Source organism: Chelonoidis abingdonii, chromosome 26 (assembly GCF_003597395.2).
Source record: "Chelonoidis abingdonii isolate Lonesome George chromosome 26, CheloAbing_2.0, whole genome shotgun sequence".
Classification (NCBI taxonomy): domain Eukaryota; kingdom Metazoa; phylum Chordata; order Testudines; family Testudinidae; genus Chelonoidis; species Chelonoidis abingdonii.
In genome coordinates this window covers 837,675-860,276 of record NC_133794.1, presented here as the reverse complement: position 1 = coordinate 860,276, position 22,602 = coordinate 837,675, and the positions used below count along the sequence as shown (strand labels likewise).

Sequence of the window (22,602 nt, the reverse complement as noted above, 5' to 3'; positions counted from 1 at the left end):
TTCCATCCAACTCCAATTGAACCAGGGCCAGTTCAGCTCTTGTATGAAAAGATCCATGCTGTGGGTGAGGGGATAGGTGTTCATCTTGGATATCTTCTCATTTAACGTGGGCATTGATGTCTAGACGCTTAGGCCTAGGCTCCAACAGTTGAGGACTCCTGGGTTCTAAACCTGGTTTACTGTGTTATGCTGGGCAAGTCATTTCTCCATACTTCAGTTACCCCAGTTGTAAAATGAGGATGAAAATAATCCTTTTTGTCGAGCCTTTTGACAAAGTACTGCTCATTTTTTGCAAGACCGCAGTTAAGGGGAGGGCTTGTGAGTCTATAAGGACTTGGAGGGTGTAAGTACCAAAAAGAATTATTATTTAGGATGCTTCAACAGGACATGACTTGGAGGAATAGGCTGAATGTTAAGGGAAGACTTCCTGCCTGTGAGAGCTACTAGCCCAGTGGCTCTCAACCCTTCCAGACTATTGTACCCATTTCAGGAGTCTGATTTGTCTTGCGTACCTCCAAGTTTCACCTCGCTTAAAAACTACTTGCTTACAGAATCACACATAAAAATACAAAAGTGTCATAACACACTATTACTGACAAATTGCTGACTTGCTCATTTTTACAATATAATTATAAAATAAATCAACTGGAATATAAATATTGTACTTCCAGTTCAGTGTATAGTGTACATAGTACAGTATAAACAAGTCATTGTATGAAATTTTAGTTTGTACTGACTTTGCTAGTGCTTTTTACGTAGCCTGTTGTAAACCTAGGCAAATATCTAGATGAGCTGAGGTACCCTCTGGAAGACCTCTGCGTCCCCCCAAGGGTACACATAACCCTGGTTGAGAACCAGTGCACTAGCCTGTGCAACGGTCTTACCAAGGAAATATGGTAGAAGTCCCCTTGACATTAACACTAGGTTGGACAGAGCCTTGGAGAATGTACTGTAGGAAGCAATCTTGCATTTGGGCCCCAATGAGTATAGATGAGAAGCACCCTATTGGGGCTTTTATCCTGCTTGGAGACAGGACCAAATCCTTTAGTGAAATCTGTGCTTGTCTTAGCTGCTCACTTCCTCCTTGCTCCCACCATTCTGTTGCCCCAAAAGAAACAACCCATCAACTGGTCCTCAGATCTCTGGCCTTGCTGCTCAGGCTGCCTAGCTTCCTTGAATTCATCTGTTGGGCTGGAAGAGCAGGAAGGCTTTGCTTTGTCCTGCCTTTTTGAAGCTCATTGGCATGTTGCTTCCCTGGTATTGAAAATCAGTAACGAGAGTGGGCAGGCCCTGGTGCTGGCTATTTGGTGCTTGGCTCGGCTCTCTTGGCTTGTTATAGGAGGGAACTGGAAATACCGAGATAGGGAATTACAGTTGTGCTTATTCGAGAAGCTCAGCAAAGAGGGTTTTCATAGAAATGTCTAAAGGGCTCTCAGGAAGCCCGCTTAACACCGGCAATGGGTGCATCCATGTCTGGGCACTGTTGATTTGCCATTCTTGATCCGCAGTTCAAGAAGGCTTTATATCCTGGGAATTCTAGAAACCTGCCAGAATGCCGATCTGTCCACTGAAGGGTTAGTATCCAGAAGAGTTGTCCAGATTGGTTCTGGACGACAGCCGTGCTAGTGGATTGAGCTGGCACAATAGCGAAGGAGAGTCTGAAGGAATAAAGAAAACTGATCTGGTTTCTAATTCAGTTTTGTAAAAGCAGCACAGTGTTTGGCTTAAAATTGCAGTGGGGACTTCCATGTCTAAACATGGAGTGTCTGCAACCCAAGGCTGAGAATCTGTGAGTGACACAGGCTGTAGTTGCCTTTTCATTGCCCAGGTTGAGTTAAATACGAAAACAATCAGCATAAATAGTGACAAGTAAATTGGACTTTAAAAATCATCTTATTTGTTATAAGCACCAGTAGTGTTAGTGATGAAAAAAGAAATGACAATTTTTAGAGTAGTATTTATATTCCAGTGGTACCTACATGCCCTATCCAGCAAGGAGTCTCATTGTGTTGGTTTCTGTTCATACACATAGTGAGCGACAGTCACTGCCCTGAAGAGTTTATCATCTAAACAGCCAAGGGTGGGAGGTGAAACAGAAGCATGTAGAGGGTAAGTGACAGGCCCAAGATTACCCAGTAGGTCAGTGGCAGAGCCAGGAATAGACCCTAGATCTCCCAAGTGCCAGTCCATCTGCTGTCCAGTGCACCACACTGACTGGCTGGACCATGCTGCCTAGAGAATACCCTGATGTGGTGTCTGAGGATAAAATACAGTTAAAAAAAAAAAAAAGGGTTCAGATGGCTTTGTCTATACACTAAACTCTTCTACTGCAAACAGTTTTTAGAGACACTTGTCAGTACTGGTCTAGAAGCATTTTTGGTGATTATAAAAAAAAAATACTTAATCTGCTATTAAGTGTTGTGGTTTATCTTTAAATAAAAGAAAACAGATATTTTCCTCCCTTTGGATGGCAGATATCTTCCTGTGTGCAAGCCTAACAACACACCTAAGAACTGAAAAGTGAAACGAACTGCAAACAAAAGTGAAACTGACCAGTCTGAAGTTCAGTTTGTGCCAAATTGCGGAGGTGCAAGCGTTGGAAAGAAAAAATTGCCTTTAATGATCTCAGGTGTGTGTCAGGAATCCAGCACAGGATGACTCTTGGCCAGCTGTTGTCCCTTTAAAATCTGAACAAATGACAGTCCCCGTTTGTAATCAACACATTGCCTGTGATATCTTACAACCTGGCACATCAAAAGAAGGGCAAGAAAAATTATTAGGAGTATGGAATAGCTTCTGTATGGGAGAGATTAAAAAAGACTGGGGACTGTTCAGCTTCTAAAAGAGATAAGTAAAGAGAGATCTGATAGAGGTCTATAAAACCAGGAATGGTGCGGAGAAAGTGACCAAGGAAGTGTTATTTACTCTTTCACATAACACAAGAACCGGGGTCACCTGATGAAATTAATAGGCAGCAGGTTTAAAACAAACATAAGAAAGTACTTCACTCAACATACAGTCAGACTGTGGAACTCATTTCCAGGGGCTGTTATGAAGGCCAAAAGTATAACTGGGGTCAAAGAAAAAATCCATAAGTTCATGGAGGATATGTCCATGAATGGCTATTAGCCAAGATGATCAGGGACAAAACCCCATGCTCTGGGTGTCCCAAAGCCTCTGACTCTCAGAAGCTGGGACAGAATGACAGGAGATGGATCACTCAGTAATTGCCCTGTTCTGCCCATTCCCTCTGAAGCATTTTGCACCAGCCATTGTCAGAAAACAGGATACTGGGCTAGATGGACCATTGGTCTGACCCAGTATGGTCATTCTTATGGTCTTAAAAAGATCTGTATGAGTAGACTCTTATGCCTGTATTGAGTCCCTTGGATGGATCAGTGCCTTAGAGATGAAACAGCTTTGCTAGGTCACATATGGAAAAATTTCCAACTCCCTAGGGAGGCCAGTGGAGGATTATTCCTTGTGGAATTTTGCTAATTTTCATTTTATATGTCCCAAATTTGAGGCTTCTGCTGCTTTTCTCAAGACCCTTCTACAGTCTAATAGCTCTTCTTGCTGGGAAGTTGTCCCCCCACCAATCAAGCTAAATCTTCTTCTGTTTCACCTCATGGCTGCTATGTGCCTCTTGAATTCCTCCTCCCCTCTGGCAGGCAAACCCTCTTTCTCCCTTCATTGTCTTGTAACCAGGCTACACAATTGAATCCTCTGATAGGGACCTTGGGGTTTTTTCACCTTTCTCAGCTGTACAGAGTGTGGATTGCCTGCTGGGAACATCTGGGCATGCTTTAGTCTAACCCAAGGTATTGAGTTCATTACAGGAAGTAACTGGATGGAATTTAATGGCCTGTGATATGCGAAAAGATCAGACTAGAGGATTGAATTGGCCTCTTCTGGCCTTAAACTCTGAAATAGTGTCCAGTGAATAACAACCTAAGGGAATCTGTCCGCTCCAGTTAGAGGGCTCTGGGATACTGATGCTGTCCTCAGAGATTGCTGAGATTCCATGCTGTGAAACCAGGACTGAGAGATGTTTGGCCCATCGGCATTGCCCTCTGGTGACTCATGCAGACTGTGCATCAATAGCTGCTGGCAGAAATGCTTCCTTTTTATATTTGGGCTAAATGAATCGGCAAGAGTTGTGAACAGCTCTTGTGTGACTGTTGAAATGATGTCTGCCTCCCCCAAGAACAGAGTTGCCTGGGATAGTTTGCACAATGCTGATCAGTCTTACGAGAGACTCCCCCAGAGGTGACTGTGCTTTTTGGTTGCTCTGTTCGTGATATCTGTCTTCTCAGATAGCCTTGAGACTCTTGAAGTGGTAGATTTAATTGCATGCACTGTGGTGGAGGCCCTAATAGGAGGCTTGCCGCTACAGGCACCAGCATCCTATAGCCTTAGCTGAAGCTGATACTTCTTTCCAGAACCAACCTGTTGGGCAGCTAAGCTTTGTTGCCTGTGGAGCATGGTCTGTGCTTGAAGGTGAACAAATGTAACTTGCTGGGCCTAATCCTGCAGCCTGCACTCAGGTGAGTAATCCCATTGAATACAGCAGGACTGCACACTTCAGTAAAGGGAGGCTTATAGGATCAAGCCCAAATCTTAATGGAAGGTTGTGTAGATTGCTGCATTTTAACTGAATCCAGTATCGAAGGGCTTATTAAACCACTCAGTGCTGAGTTCAGTTTTCTATTTCTACTTCCTCAGCTGAGGTCTTTCTTAAAGCTGCAGGGCCTGAATTCTGTGACCAGTTTGCAGGTGGTAGGTGGAGCACACCAGAGACCCACCTCTCCTGTGTAACTTCACAATCTAAAACAGACTTGCTACTGGGATGTTCCCTTCTGCTCTTGGGTTAAATTGAGTAAACGAGAGAGAAATGTGCTCTGGTGAAGAAACCAGAAAACAAAAACCAATTCAGCCCAGTGAATTTCTTGGGTGTTTTTAGGTTTTTTTCATTTTTTTTTTTTTTAAACAGCATTTCCTCTGTGAAGTATTTCTGTGAACCTAGCATCGGTAAGGAAGATATTTTGAAACATCAGGCTTCATTTGCTTTCTGTAAAGGACAAGTGTCGCATTTTAAAGGGAAGCTTTGAGAACATTGAGAGACTTTTATTAGATCTATTAAGAAATAAGAGGAGAATTATCTGTCAAGAAACATAACAGGGAAAGGGTTGAAGGGGTGGAATCGGGATATTGAAGAGATGGGAGTGAACCATTAGTGGGTTTTCGGTTATTAGCATCTGGGAACTGCAAGGAGGTGGATCTGATGATGTGGTTCTGTATGAAGCTAACCAGCTCATCTTACTTTCTGTCATCAGTGCTGAATTCAGGTTGAAGGTGGTTTCGGAGTATGGGGCTGGAAGGGTCCTCCTGGTTTGAGAAGTCCAGTTTCCTACTGTCGCAAGCAACGCCAGCATATTATCCTGTTCATAAATTCATCAAGCTCCATCTTAAAGCGAATTAGGTAGTTAGGTCCCTTTACTCCTATTGGAAGACTGTTCCAGGCTATTCTTATTCTATCATAAATGTGAATACCACTGATCAGTGCTGCAAATAGATGCTGTAGCCATCAGCGTGAGTTTTTCTGACTGAACCTGCCTGGTATTGAAAGAAAGGGTAGAAAGCAAGCAATCAAAATAGGCTGAAATCACAAAATTGTATCATTCTTCTGAAATAAAGTGTGAACATTGCTAAGAGTTGTTGAGCAACAAGAGAGAAGGGATTTGTGCCCATCTCTAAAAGACTAGAAAATTGGTTTCTTTGGGTTTAAGATCAAACGTCCCATTGAATGAAACTCTTGCTATTGAAATGGATGAACAAAACATACGTGAGCTTGATCCTGAAGCAAGGCATTTTTTGAGGTTGCTGTTGTCAAGACCGTAGCCACAGTGATTGTGTAAGTCCCTGCTCTCTTCATTCACAAATGGTCTTAGTTTGCTGTTTGTGACGAGGACGAAGATCAGTGAGTGATTATGGCATAACAACTATCAGATGGCAGAGAATCTTCTTTTGTGCCAGTAATATACTACACACAAAATGAACAGTTCAAAGAAATGATGGAAGCAGTTTGCCCTGGGTATGCTGCTTCTAATGGATTGAAAGTGGCAGGTCTGTTAGACGCTGCGAGTGAAGAAACGGGAGGCGGAGGGAGGAAATGATGAGCTTAAAAGGTTGATGTGAACACTTCTCTCACAAACATTTTTGATCCTCCTAGGCATGGTGCAGCCCCTCTAAACTTGTCTGCAAATCCTGTTTTGCTTCAGATCCCTCCTTGAGATCCAGAGATGCCTACAGGAAAATGTCAGCTGATTGATCTAGCTGCTTGAATCTATTTAGTTTAACAAACATAAGGTTAAGGGGTGGCTTGATCACAGTCTGTAAGTACCTACATCAGCAACAAATATTTGATGATGGGCTCTTCAGTCTAGCAGGCAAAGGTATAACATGCATAAGGCGTAGATTTTTTTTTAACAGTGAGGGTAATTAACCATTGGACCAATATACCAAGGGCTGCAGTGGATTCTCAATCCCTTTTTTCTTCTTTTAATCCCAGAGCATCTTTGCAGACACTGGGAGCAGTACAGCATTGCCATTCATTCCTGGCCATGACATCCCTGCTATCTAGTGGGTGGTTGGCCTGTAGATCAGACTAACCTTGCCTGGATTTGCATTATTTTCTTTCTTTCTTGTATTTCTCCATCACTGGCAATTTTAAAATCAAGATTGGATGCTTGTTTAAAAGATCAGTTCTACTTCAAAAGGAATTATTTTGGGGAAGTTCTGCGGCCTGTGTTGTATAGGAGGTCAGACTACCTGATCACAGTGGTGCTTTCCGGCCTTGGTACCAGTACGTAGAAAGCCAGCAGAGATTTTTGCTCTTGATCTTGTATATTTCTTATTTACATATAAAAGAAATCAAACCAACACAGCGCCTTCCAGCTGTGTCCACATCTGGCCTATGTTAACCTTTGTTCTTATTCCCATTTTTTTGAGCTTGTTGTTTGTGGTACCACCTGCCGTAAAAATCATAGGCCAGCCCCACCCCAATCACGAGACTGGCATAAAAAACATGAGATTTGGAAAAAAATGTGAATTTGATGTTTCTTATTTGCCTTCTGGTTTTGGAACTGTTTGGGGGGAGGGGTCACGTTTTTCAGAGCCCCCCCCCAACTTCTTTTCTTTTCTAAAAATGAAAGAGGAGATTCTCCTGTACACACACAACTCCCAAGAGTGGGGCCTAAAGGGACATTACAGAGCAGTTAAATCAGTTGGCAAGGCTGCATTCATTGCATCTTGGACCGTAAGCTCTTCGGGTCAGGGACTGATCCTACCTAACCCTAAGGCTTCTGCTGCCCATGGAGCAGGAGAAGCTTCAAGCCCCTGAACTACGATTTTGGTAGAGACATGAAAGAGCTTCTGACGTTCACTTTCTTATTTGAAAATGTGTTCACATCCACTTAGAGTACAACTGAGAAGTGACTGTCGAAATGGCCCCGGGGAAAGGGGCTATATGTTCATTGTGTCTCAGTGGTCCCCAGTCAGATGGGTGTGGCCGTCCTTTAATTTCCAGTGCTACAAACTAAGCCTGGGGTCTGAGTCAAGCTGGATCCATTCCTCCTTGGGCATCAAGTGACCCTTGGTGTTTCCTGTGCCTTTAGTGCATTTGTCCAGGCATAACTGATTGGAAGTTAAACATCCTGGTGATACACAGGAGGGAAGAGAATCCAGTGCTCCCTATGGGCTAGGAGAAGAAAAAGCAGGGAAATTCTTTTTTAGTTATTTCAGTCAGCGGATCGGACTCCAGCACATATACTCCTCAGGCCTGCCTCTGTAAGTGAAGTTGCTCTTCAGAGCAGAGCTGTGCTTTGTGCCTACGTGTGCATCTGCTACCCGTTTTGGATTCTGTACAGTTCTCTGCACTTCATTTAATTCTCCTTTTACAAGATGCTCACTGAGCTGGGAAGCGAGGGGTGATGTGAGGTGGGGGTGACCACTTCTGTTGAGGTTGGGGGAGGGGTGGAAAAGTCAGACGTATGCCTTCTGGGGTTGTAATTATAGTGAATGATTTGACAGACGCCTGCCTACATCCGTCAGAGAGTCTCAAGCAAAATTTCCAGACCTGATGAACTTGGTGATGAGCTACTGTCTCTTAATCCTGTCAGGCAACTGTATCAGAGGGGTAGCCGTGTTAGTCTGGATCTGTAAGAGCAGCAGAGAGTCCTGTGGCACCTTGTAGACTAACAGATGGATTGGAGCATGAGTTTTCGTGGCGGAATACCCACTTCGTACATGCATCTGACGAAGTGGATATTCACCCACGAAAACTCATGCTCCAATACGTCTGTTAGTCTATAAGGTGCCACAGGACTCTTTGCTGCTGTACTACTTTAAGCAGCCAGGAGCAAAGTTGAAGCTAGACAAATTCAGATTGGAAATAAGGTGTATATTTTACACAGAGAGTAGTTAACCATTGGAACAAGTTACCAAGTGTTGCGGTGGATCCTCCATCACTGACGATTTTTAAATCAAGGTTGGATGGTTTTGTAAAAGCTCTGCCCGAAGAATGATTTTGGGGCAGGTCTTTGGCCTGTTATACAGGAGGCCAGACTAGATGATCACAAGGGTCCCTTCTGGCCTTGGAATGTGAGAGACCCTGCTGTGCTTTGTGTAAGTAACATGTTGGTACTGTATGAAATCAGTGCAGCCAGTATTAAATGGATTGGAAGCTGGCTAATTGCTAGATCTCCAGAAATAATTGGCCCAATGTTCCTGGTCCGGTGCTATTTGTCAGTGATCTAGAAGATAAAATGCGTGCTGGGAAAATTTGCAGCTGACGCAAGGGTTGGTTTAATGGTGAGTAGTGGTAAGGACACGTCAGTTATATAGAGTGGTCAGGATCTCTTGGTGAGATGGACTCATTTGTTTAACATAAGTTTTTAGTACAGCCTGATGGAAGATCATACACCTAGGAACAAAGAATGTAGGTCACTGTAATGGCATGGGGGACTGTATCCAGGAAAACAGTGTCTCTAAAAAGGACTCTGGGTCATTAGAGATGATCAGTTGAACGTGAGCTCTCAGTGCGGTGCTGTGGCTGAGGGCTATTGCGCTCCTTAGCTTTATAGATAGGGGAATATCAGGTAGGAGCAGGGAGATAGTGTTACCTCAGTATACAGTATTAGTGAGAGCATTGCCAGATGCTGCATCCAGTTCTGATGTCCACACTTCAAAAAGAATGTTGAAAATTGGAAAAGGTTCAGAATTGGGAAGAGGGTCTGGAAGAGACATGAGGAGCACAATCTCTCATAGATCGTCAGAAAGATTAGGAGCTGGCTTGATCATGGTCTGTAAGTGGGGAGATGAGTTCTGATAGTAGAGGGCTCTTTAATCTATCAGACAAAGGCATCGCTTGATCCAGTGACTGGAAGATAAATTCAGACTAGGATAAGGTGCAGCGGAATTAAACATTGGAGCAGTTTATCAAAGGCTGTTGTGGGTTCTCTGTCACTTGAAGTCTCAAATTCCAAGATTTGACATATTTCTAAAAGATCCTGCCCTGGCTTAACCAGAAGTTATTGGACTTGATGCGTGATTGAGTGGGTGATATGTGACCTCTGTTGTTCAGGGGGTCAGACCAGATGATCACAATGGTTCCTTCAGGACTTAGATTAATCCTGCAGACTCTGTTGGGAAGGAGGTGGAATCATGAGCCTCTCCAAATTGTAAGCAGCCCAAGTAGTGTGATGGGGCAGAACATGCCTGACTTAATGGGAGGGAGGTAACAGGGACATGGCCCAGGTGGGTTGGCGGGAAGGCCGGGACACCAGCATAGAGGAATGGTCTACAGAGAGTTTGCTGCAGTGGAAGGAGATGGGAAGGGAACAGCTGCTGCCTGCACATTTGAGACACTTGGGGAATGGCTGCCCAGGGTTCCGAGGTCCTTCACTGTATGGTGCATCCCATTTTTTACCTTGTCTGTCGCCCTCTGTTGGTTTCTCACCATTCTCCATCCCTTACCCTGGAATCAGTTCGCCCCCCACCTGGAATATGATTTGATTTCTTTTGATGACTCGATTGTTTCTGTTGTGATTTATCGTGTTGTTTTTTTTCTTCCTTTTCCCAATCCAGTTATTGTGATCACTCTAAGCCCTGCTCCCGCTCCGTCCCAACGAGCAGGTACCAAACTTTTTATCATCGTGGCTTGGATTTCCTGCATCATTTACTTAACGCTTCCTTCAACTGCATAGAAATGCCACCTGTCTGACTTCCCTCTTGTCTGTCTCCTCCTCCCCTCCCCCATCTGTCCCATATCCACCTGTTACCACCACCATTGATCCAGCGTACATGACCATTTACAGCTAGGAACGGCATTAGGTAAGGCATCCCATAGGAACATGGCTCTGCTTGTCCACATGCCTTCCTGGCCCTCCACCACTGGAATAGCTTTGGCCACCACACCTGCCATCTGAGGCTCTCAAAGCATATTCCAGAAGCAGGTAAGTATTAACCCCCCCCCAGACTATAGGTAGGCAATCCTGGCCTCCACCTCTGATGTGCAGCCACTTCTGGGCTGGAATGCAGCAGCCATTGAACAGCACACACCAGCAGTGTGCTGTCAGCATTGTAAGCTAGCAAGCGAAGAAGAATCCCGTGTCCAATTGAAACTACCACAGCAATGTTAAGAAGGCAAAATTTTTCCGTGTTGAAATTCGGTCAGGACATTTGGGCTGACATCCCTGTTCTCTGGGTGCTGTGCACTCCTTAATAGCCACGAGGGGCTGGATTTCTGGGGCAGGCTTAGATACTGTGTCTATGGCACAGATGTGAATGAAATATGGTGGATGGCCACCAGGTGGCTTCCACAGAAGCGGGAGGTATTTTTATCTGCCTTCCACATAAAAACCCCGAAACATTTACATTCCCATTTGAAGAACCACCCGGGACCTCTGGAGGAATCTTAAAGTATGATTATTATTTGTATTAGAGACCTCCAGCTGAGTTCCACTGTGGCAGGAGCTGCATACACACAGGTGCGAGAGTCCCTTCCTTGAAGAATTTAGTCTAAATAGCTGTGTGGGTGTGAAAGGAAGGGTTATTCTCGCCATTTCACAGATCACACAGGGAGTCCCACTCTAATGCCTTAACCACAAGACGACCCTTGAGCTGTATGGGCCTCCATATCTCTCTGGCTGGAGCAGAGAGCTTCCCCGAGAGTCTGACTCTCAGAGGAGTGAAGTGGCCCTTCCCAATTTTTACCATCCTGGACTAAGAGTCTTTTGTATCTCCTAAGCTAAACAGAGCCAAACCAGGTCAGTACTTGGATGGGCGACCCAAGAAGTGGTGTTACTGGCTTATTAGGAAGTACTCTTCTACTGAGTCAGTTCTGAACACAGCGTGCTCTCTGCACGTGATGTGCTGCTAGAGTGGCCATCTTCTGGACAAATGCCTGTCTGGCCTTGTCCTCAGCGCTTACACTTTTATCCTGAGTCTCACATTATTGGATGTGTTTCATAAAGCCTCAGCTCTTGGAGTCATGTGATTCCATGAGGATCTCAGCTTTCTTCTTTTTTAAATCATTTTTCAGCCTTCATGGCTGCAGAAAGAAGCTGAAAAACATGAATCCTAAAGGCTCATAAATCAGAAAGCAAATAAAATGTTGAATAACATAAAAATTATTTTATTCCAAAAAAAAAAAAAAATCCTGTGTGTGGTTTTTTTTTGTTTTTTTTTTAAAGCCAGTCTCATGATTGTTGGGACCAAACTCATAATATTTGAACACTGGAGCTTGACCACACAGAAAGGAGTTTACGACTTCTTACAGTCATTAAAGATCTCCTGTTCTCTTTATGAGATTTGAGGGGTAGTCCTGGTTTCCACTCTCCAGTTCTGTTCATTACATCAAGTCTGCCTAAATTCCCCTTGCAGCTGCATTTGGGAACAGGTTTCTTCACTTCCTGCCTTAAACTGTTGTTTAGAGTTGCTGTGCACTGTTAAGCAGCTCTTGCGTTCCACCCCAGATTCGGCCACATTTAACTGTCGTCAGTGAAGCAATCCCAACATTGGATTGTTCTGCAGTGATTTGCATCGCTGTGCACTGTTAAGCAGCTGTTGCACTGATCCCAGAGTCAGCTGCATCTGAGAGTGGCAGGTGAAGCAATCCCACTGTTGGGTTTTTTTTGCAGCTGGTTAGTCTAGCGTTCTGGGATCCTTCAGGATGAAAGGTTTAGTTTAAATGTACAATGATCATCTGACAATTTTTTCTCCTGTGTTTTACATCTCTCCCACACACCGATGTCAGATTGTAACACTATGCTGATAGACTTTGCAGATATGGCCTGCAGAATTTCCCAGACAGTGAACTGTGAAATAGTATTTATTTTTATTTAAAAATTTTAGTTCTCTCTTTTCTAGGCCAGAAAAAGAATGCAGTATTTGTTGATTCCCAGCCTTGAATGTATTGCATTGAATTGTCCACTCCTGAAACAGTGCAGTGAACACATGATTTCATTGCAGCAGGCAGAAATTCAGATGCCAGGGCAATTCCTACCTGCATTTCTGAGCCTCCTGTTGGTGACCACCCTACCTTTGACCCAGTCTTTTCGAAGCATCTGTATAGAAGATATCAGAGGAGTAGCCGTGTTAGTCTGGATCTGTAAAAGCAGCAAATAGTCCTGTGGCACCTATAGTCTAACAGACGTATTGGATCATGAGCTTTCATGGGTGAATACCCACTTTGTTGGACAGGACTCTTTGCTGCTCGTATAGAAGATATCCATTTGCCCCCATTACGGCAGCAGACTGGGAATCCAGACACCTAGGTTCTGTTTCTGGCTTCGCTCCTGTCCTCTGGGGTGATGTTGGCCAAGTCCCTCACCTCCCTGTGCCTCTCTTTTCCCAGCTCTCAAATGGAGGTGGAGCTACCCTCCTTCGTTAGGTAGATGAGCATTCACTGCAAAGCACTTGGAGAGTTTCCAGTGCCTATTAATTGTATTATTTATACAGCTGTCTCTCTTTTTTTTTTTTTTTTTTCTTTCACCTTTTAGAATGCTCCCCTGCCACAAAGGTGCTCAGTAGCCCAGGAAGGTTAAAACCTTAGTAATGGAAATAGAACTCAGGAACCCTGACTCTCAGTGGCCTGCCCTAAGTATTAGGCCACGCTCTCCTCCCAGAGCTGGGATCAGAGAGGTCCTCGCTCCAAGAGCCTCAGACCATGGTAAGACTAAGGCTCAAAAATCATCCTTTAAAACCCAAGCCTCTGTGCACTTTTCATGTAGCTTTTTGCCATGGAAAGCAATGCCTTGTGCATCATGCCTGTAAGAGTCACATTCAAACCCACCATGTTCACAGTTAAAGGGGGAACTGAAAAGCTTTTCAGTCTGCCAGGGTCAGAGTTCATAAGGTCCATGGCTGGAAAATCATTGAGCCATCATGTGCCCTTAAGACAGGGAAACCGTTTAATTGCCAGTATTGCTGTTGTGGTCATAGGAAATGCCGGACTTGGGTCTTGGCAGGTCTGTAAGAACCTAAACGTTTAACAACAGCTGTATGGCAATGAATTAAGAATGACATTCACAACCCTCCCACCAAGAAAAAGAAGAAATTAATAACATCTAAAAATAAACAGATCAGAAACATGAGCAGTTTTGACTCTGCAAACAAGTGCCAAAGACTCCCCATTGCTATTGATTTAATGTGGAAGGCACCCAGATACTAGGGGGATGGGTAGCAGAGTCGGACACTCTAGGTAGATTTATAGACAGCATGTCTGCGCCTTGTCACTGATTTGATGGGGGCAGTCTATCTTTAGAAAGCTTTACTGTTCACTTTTAAATCCCAAATATGTTAGTGTTGTTTATTTTAGCTGGGAATTAGGCAGCTGTTGAAATTCAGTGGAATATGGATCCCATTTGCCTTGAGCTTCTTGGAAAAATTTGACCCATTTTTATTATACTAGCACCAGAGGCCCAGTGTGCTGTAGAAACACAGAGGAAGAGAAAGTGCTTTCCCCCAAGAGCTTACAGTTGAAATAGACACAGAGGGACTTTGGCCCTCCTCTAGCGCTCTCCATCCAAGGATCTCAACATGGTTCGTAAACATTCCTCCATTTAACCCTCTCAGGCCCCCTCTGGTGATGGTTGTGTTTGGATTGCTTCACCCAGTATTGAAATGCTGCCACTTCTGGGGTGGAACTCTGCAGCACTTTAACAGCATAATTGTTTGCAGGCAGAAATTACATTATTGTATCCAGCTGAAAATTCAAGAGGAGGATTTTTAAGTAGGCCATCTGCAACTACTCAAAGTGAAATTTTGCTAGGACACTAGGGTTAAAACAAAACCTCCCTCCTAGCGGAAATGTCATGGAATTTTTAAGGAGTACAAATGGTCAGGATGTTTTCAAATGACAGCAATTTCTGCAGCACAGCACTCCCACACTGTGGCGTTGGGATTGGTACTGAGCACCTCTGTCAAACTCGGGGGCTTCTGGGGTCTCCCATCCAAATTCTGACCTGACCTAAGTTTGTTTGCTGGCTGCAGGCTTGCTGTTTCAAAGCAGCTCAGTTACGTCCCATAAAACTTTAATCAGGAAGTCTTTCATGCAAGGTGACTGATTGGCAGGAGGGGGAATGTAATTTGCTATTGAAATTCTGATTCATCAAATAAGAGTTCCCAAAATGGTGAAAGACTAATTCCCAGCTTTGTGGGTCTAAACAGGACAGTGACTCTTGTCACCAATCAGTTTTCTAAGAGACAATCAGATTCCTGCAGAAATGTTTATAATAGAGACACTACATATCTCAGGTTAGTCAGCCTAGACCACCCTAGTCAGCCAGGATCCCAGGAATGATCCTTGCTGACTGGGGTGGTCTGATCTGACCAGGCTGGGATATGTAGTCAGTACTGCTGGGTTCTGTGCCACTGATTTCTGTATGTGGCCTGCTGTCTCTGTTCCTGGATTCTATTCCGAGCTCTGCCACTGACTCAGACAAGTCACTTTCCTGTGCTCAGTTTCCCCACCTGGAAAATTGTAGCTAAGTCCTTAGCTCACCAGGGTGACTGTTGCAAAGCACTTCGTGATCCTTGGATACTAGGCCCAATTGTTTAAAAGCCCTAAAAAGGTACAGTTGACTCCTGTGCAACTTCATAATGGACTTTTTAATGCATTTGTAAATGTCCCTGTGCACAAATAGCTTACACACACTATCTGGGCGTGGGGTGAGGATTTTCACAACTGATTTGGGAAGTCCAGATTAGATTGATAATGCACCCATAACTAAAGGCAGCTTACCCTAGGTCACTGGAGAAGAAAAGGTTATGTCTACACTTAAATTACTGTAGCGCTTCAGTGTAGACACTACCTATGCTGACAGGAGGGGTAGGTAATCCACCTCCCCGAGAGGTGGTAGCTAGTTTTATGAAGAATTCGTCCATCGATCTAGCGACGTCTACACCCGGGGTAAGGTTGGCATAGCTACATCCCTCAGAGGTGTAGATTTTTCATGCCTCTGAGACAGAACTGTGCTGATGTAAGTTCCCTGTGTAGACCAGCCCTTGTGTGCACACTTTCAGTTGCCATGAGTTTGGGCTTAGTGTAGTAGTCGTGGGTTGAGGAGTGGAGAGAAGAGTTAAGTTATTTTTCTGCTCCCTACTGACTCATGCATAATCGGGAAGCCTTCAGATGGAGCAGATCTGCAATGTAAGGTTAGATCAGACTCTCCAGAACCCCAGTCCTGGGAGGAGCTGCCATGGGAGTTAAGCCATGTCAGCTGGCATGGCTTTATTTGTGCCCAGACTGCGCTAGTCCTGCTGGGGACGCAGGTCTGCCTGTTGCCACATTCCTGAAGTTGCTGAAGTCAAAGGGCACAATATGCACAATACACAGTCACACCCCACTTTTCCCTCTGCTTGAAGCAGGTAGGAACCCTGGTCACTTTCATGGCACCCCTGCAGCTGCAAAGACGTGATCTCTGCTGCCTGCTTGGAGGGTGCCAATTGCTCCTAGGAGATGCCTGTGGAAGTGCAGTTGTCCTGGTGGGGTTACTGAGCCCATGCAGCCCACAAGGACTCTGAGCCGAGCTCTCTGTAGCTTCACTCCATCAGAGAGAGATGCCCCCATCCTGCTATATTTTTTTTTAATGTTCCCTTTTACTCCTTGTTTGACCTCAGTTTTCTTTCTCTCTGTGTTTCTCTTTCATTCCTTTTGCCAGTTACTTCTTTTTTGTGTTGATCTCAAGGCCTAGCAGCCCTTAGATGGGGGCCCTGACACTGGGGGTGGACATCCCTCGGTGCTAGGGTGGCTGAAGTACCAACAATCTTCGTTAATTAAAATCCACCTTGAAAACTAGCTCGCAAATAGACAACACATGGAGCGTGTCTCCCTGGTGCTTAAATGCTGATAATGGATGATGGGTTCAGAAACTCCCTGATTTCTAAGGAAACTCATGGCACATCATGCAGGACTGGAACTAGATCACTGACAAAGTGGACCAGGAGAGCATCTGACTCTAGAATAGTATCAGTGCAGGTTGGCTGCAAATCAGCCATCATCTCCCTCTCAATTCCAATCCAGTATTGAGGGATTTTGGCTAATATCTTCCAAAGTATCTGGTGATTTTGTGTGACTCCATTTGGGGGCAAAGGGGAAGCAACCTGAGTTTTTTCCACAAAAGGCTGAGCACCCCCTCCCTTCTTAAAATTAGACCCCTTTAAAGATCGCAGAAATTGTGCACTAAAATCACCTTTGAAAAACCCTTACCTCCTGATGTTTTTGCTTCAAAAACAGCCTCGGATTTTTGTGCCCCTAACAGCAATGGGGGAGTCTCCCAGCACTCAGCTGTCCGTCTCTCTGGTTGTACGTGCAGAGCAGGCAGTGGTGAAGGCTGGGGTTTTGAAAGATCCTAAAGGAAACAGGTATCCAACTTTCACTGAATTTCAGTGGCATTCGCCCACTTCGCTCCTTTGGAAATCCTTGCCTAAACCCTGCAGAACATGGTACAGCCGCTGGCCCAGTGGTGTCCATATCTGGGGCTTCCAGATGATACTGCAATAGACGTGATAAAATATGTCCCACATTCACTGATAAGTGGGTCTCAAACGTGGGATTTTTACCCAGTGCCCTCCTAAAAAGAGTTGTCTTTCCTGCCTGCTAGGAAAGGGCCCCATCACTGGACGTTAGGAGCCTGAATACTTTGAGGAACTGCCTCAAAATCCCTAGTCAGACACATCAGGTTAATTCCTCCTTGCCTAGTGCAGGATTGTTCCCTACAGGGCCCTTTGGGTGGTCCCGTTTCAAACATCTCAAACAAAGATTTGTGGAGGTGGGGGGAATGGGAGGTACCATTCCACACTGAATAGGTCAGACTGTCAGCAACCATTTTTCTCAGCATCAGCCTGAATTCCTCCTTAATACATTTCATCCTGTCACTCTCCCTGGCCATGCCCTGTGCTGCTTTGCCAGTGCTGGGGATTTGCTGTGATGCCAGCCACCAGTGGAAACCCTTTGCTGCAAGCCTTGGTTGGCCTTGACACAGTTTGACCTGTGTTCATGCTGCACTGGTGCAAACCACAGCTTTGCCAGCCTGTGCCAGTGGTGGGATTGGGACAAATAGACAAGACTTCGGCTGCCATTGTAACGCCCAAGTGACCTGCGGAAAGATGGCTTCTCTTGACCTCCTGTGGCTGCCTCTAACGGCCCTCCTCGCCCAGAGACCAAGTCTGGTTGGAGCAGTATGCAGCACCCATCTTCTGCTTTGAGCACTGAGCCCAGTCCATGGGCAATTCCTGCAGGTCTGGGAGTCCCAACAGCCCAAGTTGCCTGCAGCTGCACCCTCCCATGCGATCAGTCACAGGCTGTGACTACAGGAGTCTGTCTGCTCTTGTAGGACCACCACCTCCCAAACCATGTTAGTTCTGCCGCCAGAAGCTCTCTTCATTCACCAGGGCTGCATACATACTGGAGGCTTTGTCAGCATAGGATGGAGGGTGAGTGGGTGTCACCCCCTTGACCAATACAGCTATTCCAGTATATGTTTTAAGTGTAGGCCAGGCCTAAATGGTGGTTTTCTCTCTGCCTTTCTGTCCTACGCACACCCCTTTGGTTTTATGTTCACTGGCAGCCTCTCTGCTTACCCTTCTGCCTCCTTTCTCTTCCACCCCCACCCTCACACCACTCCCCTTTAATTTAACCCCTCCGAGCATACACTGGAGTGGCTGACCTCTGCCTGCAGCATGTTTTCCCCTCCCTGCCTTGTTGGTTCTCCATCCGACAAACCCGGGGAGCTGTTAGATTGCATGCCTGGACCGTAGAGTAGCATGCAGGCTTCGGGAATGGAGAGCATGAGCAAAGGCGTGTGCTGTAGAAGTGGAATGGGGGAAGGGCAGGTGGGAGGAGTCTGATTTTGAATCCTGGGGAGTGGGGAGGCTGAAGCAACCAGAGGGTGGGGGTGGGATTGGTGTTGGGGTCTTGCACGCTGAACCACATTGTGAAGAGACACTGATAGTAATAAAACTTGTGATCACAGGGATCAGAATTATAGACTCTAGCTCAACCACTAGGTATGGGTTGAAGGGAGGGGTGGCTGGGTGAAATTGGCTGGCCTGTGTCATGCAGGTGGTCGGCTTGTTGGATCATAGTGGCCCCTTCTGGCAGTACTGTCCCTAAACGTAGGAGATCCTGTAGCAAGCCCGTGCTCTGTTTTAACACAGGCGATTTAATCAGGAAAATGCCCAGCTGCTCTTACATCAGAGCATCCTGGGGGCTCTTGTCTCCATCAGTTACTCTGCAGTTCGTTAGATGGGCAGGAGTGTGGACTTCCACTCCTCCTTCCATAGCCCCCATCAAGCAGCCCTGCTTCCCTCTGCAGTCGCAGGGAACGTGTCACTGGGGGTGTGGCTCTCTGATTCAGAACGATCCCTGATGTGCTCCCTAAATACCCTTGACACATCCCAGCCTATGGTTCTTGGCATGGAGGGTAGCTCCCTCCAGCCCTTGACCTGGGTGATCATTTTAATCCTGAATGTATGTGCAGGAATCACCTTGCATTATACAGTGTGGACTCCCATGCTCCCTTCACACAGTCCTGGGGGGACTAGAGTCCAGGAAGAGGAGGGGTGGATTTGATATGCCCAAGGGATTTAGGTGCATGAGCCCCCCAGGAAAGGAAGTGGGAGCAGTGCTGCTGAATTCCTTGGGCACTTCAGAAAGTCTTTCCCAGAATCCCTAATAACCATTGCACAAGTGCATCCTCGCAGCCTTGGATTGGAAACCCCCTTTGTGTGGCTAGAGGCCTTTGCTACGTTTTATATGGAACTTGCCTTCTTAGGGCCAGATCCTCCATTGTGCATTGTGACGGCAACCCCTGAGGTCATTGGAAGCGGCAGGCGCTCAGCTGCTCCCAGGATTGAGCCCCCGGGGCAGAACTCTCTCCTACCTGTACAGCAGCACAGGAGTCCTCGGCGTTCCCACTGCTGTGCATGGATGGGGAGCACGTATCAGACTCGAGTGCTGAAGAGGCTTTGGTCCAGTTTCTTGACTTGTGCAAATCTGTTGATTCCAGTGTAGGTACCCACCTTAGCTAGGCCAGGTTACACCAGCTGGTCCACTGCTTTCAGTAGAGCAACACCAGTTTATACCAGCTGGGGATTTGGCCCCATTGACTTCAATGATTTGAGACGGCTTTACACCAGTTGGTAATCTGGCCTTATTGATTCCAGTGGACGGATTCCAGTTTATACCACTGACACCAATGGAAAGTACCAGTTCATGTCTGCCGGGGATCTGGCCACATGGACTCCAGTGGAAAGATGCTAGTTTACACTGCTTACGATTTGGTAGTGGAGACCCCTCTCAAGCAAATATAGCTGCCTGCAGAGCATTGTGACCCCAGACCTGTCTCCGTTTGAAGACCCTGGTCAATGATTCCAGTGGGGCAGGACCAAGCTTTTAGCTACGTTAAAGGATCGTGTGAGTCTTGGGCCCTAGAAAGTCTGTCAGGGAATTTAGGTCTTAAATTTGTATTTTGTGGGAAAAACTGGCTCTACCAGCTGAGGTCAAACAGCTGCTTTCGCCTGAGTTTCTTTTTCCTTCCAGTATTAAGTTTAGGTTTGATACCATGCCAGCCTTTGTTATGCAGCAGGTCAGACTAGAAAACCTTCTAAAACCGTCCCCTATGTCAGACTGAAACACAGCTGTGGTGTGACCCTAGCTCACAATCAGAAAGTGAAACTGACTTAACAAAATAAAAATGCAGCGTAAAACTGGCTGGCTCAGTTTCACTGTCTGTGAGACACCAAAAGGAACATGGACTAAATGGTGAAAAGCAAAATAAGACTGAAACATTCTTTCTTCTAATCAGCTTAGCAACTGTCATAGGGTGACTGGCCCCTCTAAGAGGGGGCTGGTTCCAGGGCACCTGCACTGATACCTGCTTCCCAGTTGGGTGTAAGGTATGCACCTGGGCGTTATAAATGCAGGTGGGTGTTGACAGAGGCCTACAGACACTGTGGGGAATAAAGGCTCCTGCACAGACCTGTTACAAGGCCCCAGTGCCTTCCCTTATGTCCAGTTGGGAAGCAAGTATCAGTCCAGATGCACTGGATCTTGCCCCCTCTTAAAGGGGCCAGTCATCTTGTGTCAGTAAACACATGTAAGGGTCCTTGTCATGTAGGAAACCAGACTAGATGATCACATTTGTCCCTTGTGACCTTAAAATCCAGGTACTTTTAAGGACAATTTGTTGTGTCCTCCAGCGGTTCAGGCCTACGAGGTGCTGAGAACTCCACCGGCTTTGCTGGGTCAGATCCAAAATGCTCAGCACTGGAGCTGGGTGGGAAATGATTTTCTTGTCCTGTGAGAGTTTTCAAGATTTTGGCATTTTTCCATGTTCCAAAGCAGGATGAAAAGTCAAAATTGAGAAAATTTTCACAAATGTTCAGTAACCTGGGGGAAATAGTTTGGTTTGTATCAATCACAATGTTTTGTTTCGATCAGTTCAAAATGCTTGATTTTTATTTTAGCCTTTTAAATCTTTGTAGCATAAATTAATTAAAATTTTGAACCAGAAAGTCATTTTGAACTGAACTGTAAAAAGGGACCTTTCAACAATTTCGATTTTTTCCCCAAAGATATTTTGAAGCAGGAGATGCGGTGACACCAAACCTTTCCCATCCACACTTTCAGTTTTGACAAGAAAACATTTTGTCAGAAACTTCTCAACATGTTCCCTGGAGGCAGGATTGGACCCAATGGGTTTATCCTGTTTTGTAACTGTATTTGCTACAATGGTACCTTGTGCCTTCATTAGAATGCGGCGTGTGTTAATGGAGCACGTTGGCCCTCTCCCCCTAAAAAAGGAGACATTATTAAAGATGAAGGAATACAAGTTACCCTGGAGAGAGAGAACCCGCTACAGGGACAAACCTAATACTGCCCTGCTTAGAAAAATGGCTGTCGGATTCTCTATATTGTCCCAGGCTGTGTCTTTTTTTCAGGGATGCTAATCCTGCAGGGTCCAGTACACTCAGATTGCATGTCAGGAGAAAGAGCCTGCCTCTGTGTTACTGAATACTGCTCCTGTTTCCTTTACAAAGCCAGCCGTGGAATGCATCCCATTGAAACCGATGCGGTTCAGGAGTTGCATTATAGCGCAGCTAATCCTTGAGCAAATCAAAAGGTTCAGGGGAGGCTGTGAAGCCAGATTACCCAGGCAGTGCATCAAATCTTGTTTGCTAAAGCTCCATTAAAATAGTATAAGCAGTAGGATGTCTCGGTTTCCATCATGGCCTGATTCCCGAAGGATTTGCCCAGCAGCTTCCTCATGTTTCATTTATAACCAAGGGGCTCAAAAGTCTGCAGTAATGCTACTTGGCAAACATTCCGACTGCCTCCCTTGGAGGCTGGGTTATACGACAGCATTATCCTTGTTTTGCTGTTGGGTAACCAAGCCACCGATCTGCCCAAGGCCATGCAGTCAGGCCAGCTCTTCCAGAACTGACTGGTGGTTTTGAGTGCCAACTTTGAGATGACTTAGATGAGGGTTATTCTCATTCAGCCAGTGGAGAAGGGGATTTGTTCCATGGTCTTGCAGCAAGAAGGTGGGATGAGAATCCGGAATCCCAGTATCATTCCCCTGCTCCAACCAGTAGATACCACTCCCCTCCCATAGCCAGGAACAGAACCTCGGAGTGCTGACTGCCAGCTCCCCACCTCTAACCTCCTAGGTCTCATGGCTCCTCACAGAGCCGGGAGATAGAACCCAAAATAGTGTGGTACCAGCTTCCAGAGGAAATTAGACAAATGGAGGGGGCTCAGAGCAGGTCGCTTGGACGTAGCTCTTTGGGGTAAGGCCTGTCTGTGTTTTGTGTTTGTACAGCACCTGGCACAATGGGGTCCTGATTCATAGACTCTAGGACTGGAAGCACCTCGAGAGGTCATCGAGTCCAGTCGCCTGCCCTCATGACAGGACCAAATACTGTCTAGACCATCCCTTATAGACATTTATCTAACCTACTCTTAAATATCTCCAGAGAGGGAGATTCCACAACCTCCCTAGGCAATTTATTCCAGTGTTTAACTAACCTGACAGGAAC

At 45.7% G+C, this 22,602-nt stretch overlaps 1 protein-coding gene across 6 annotated transcripts in view; it reads left to right on the top strand.

The window, feature by feature from the left end:
• Window positions 1-22,602, top strand: part of MAP2K7 (mitogen-activated protein kinase kinase 7) — a 63,116-nt gene that overhangs the window by 2,954 nt on the left and 37,560 nt on the right. For 3 of the 6 annotated variants that reach the window (XR_012654912.1, XM_075061191.1, XM_075061192.1), the window contains exon 2: window positions 10,147-10,194. The exons of the other annotated variants lie outside the window; for them this stretch is intronic. Coding sequence is in view for 2 of the 3 variants with exons in the window: in XM_075061191.1 (XP_074917292.1) it covers window positions 10,147-10,194 (48 nt within the window). In the remaining variant the exon portion in view is untranslated. The remainder of the gene's footprint in view (window positions 1-10,146; window positions 10,195-22,602) is intronic. 6 annotated transcript variants of the gene reach the window in all.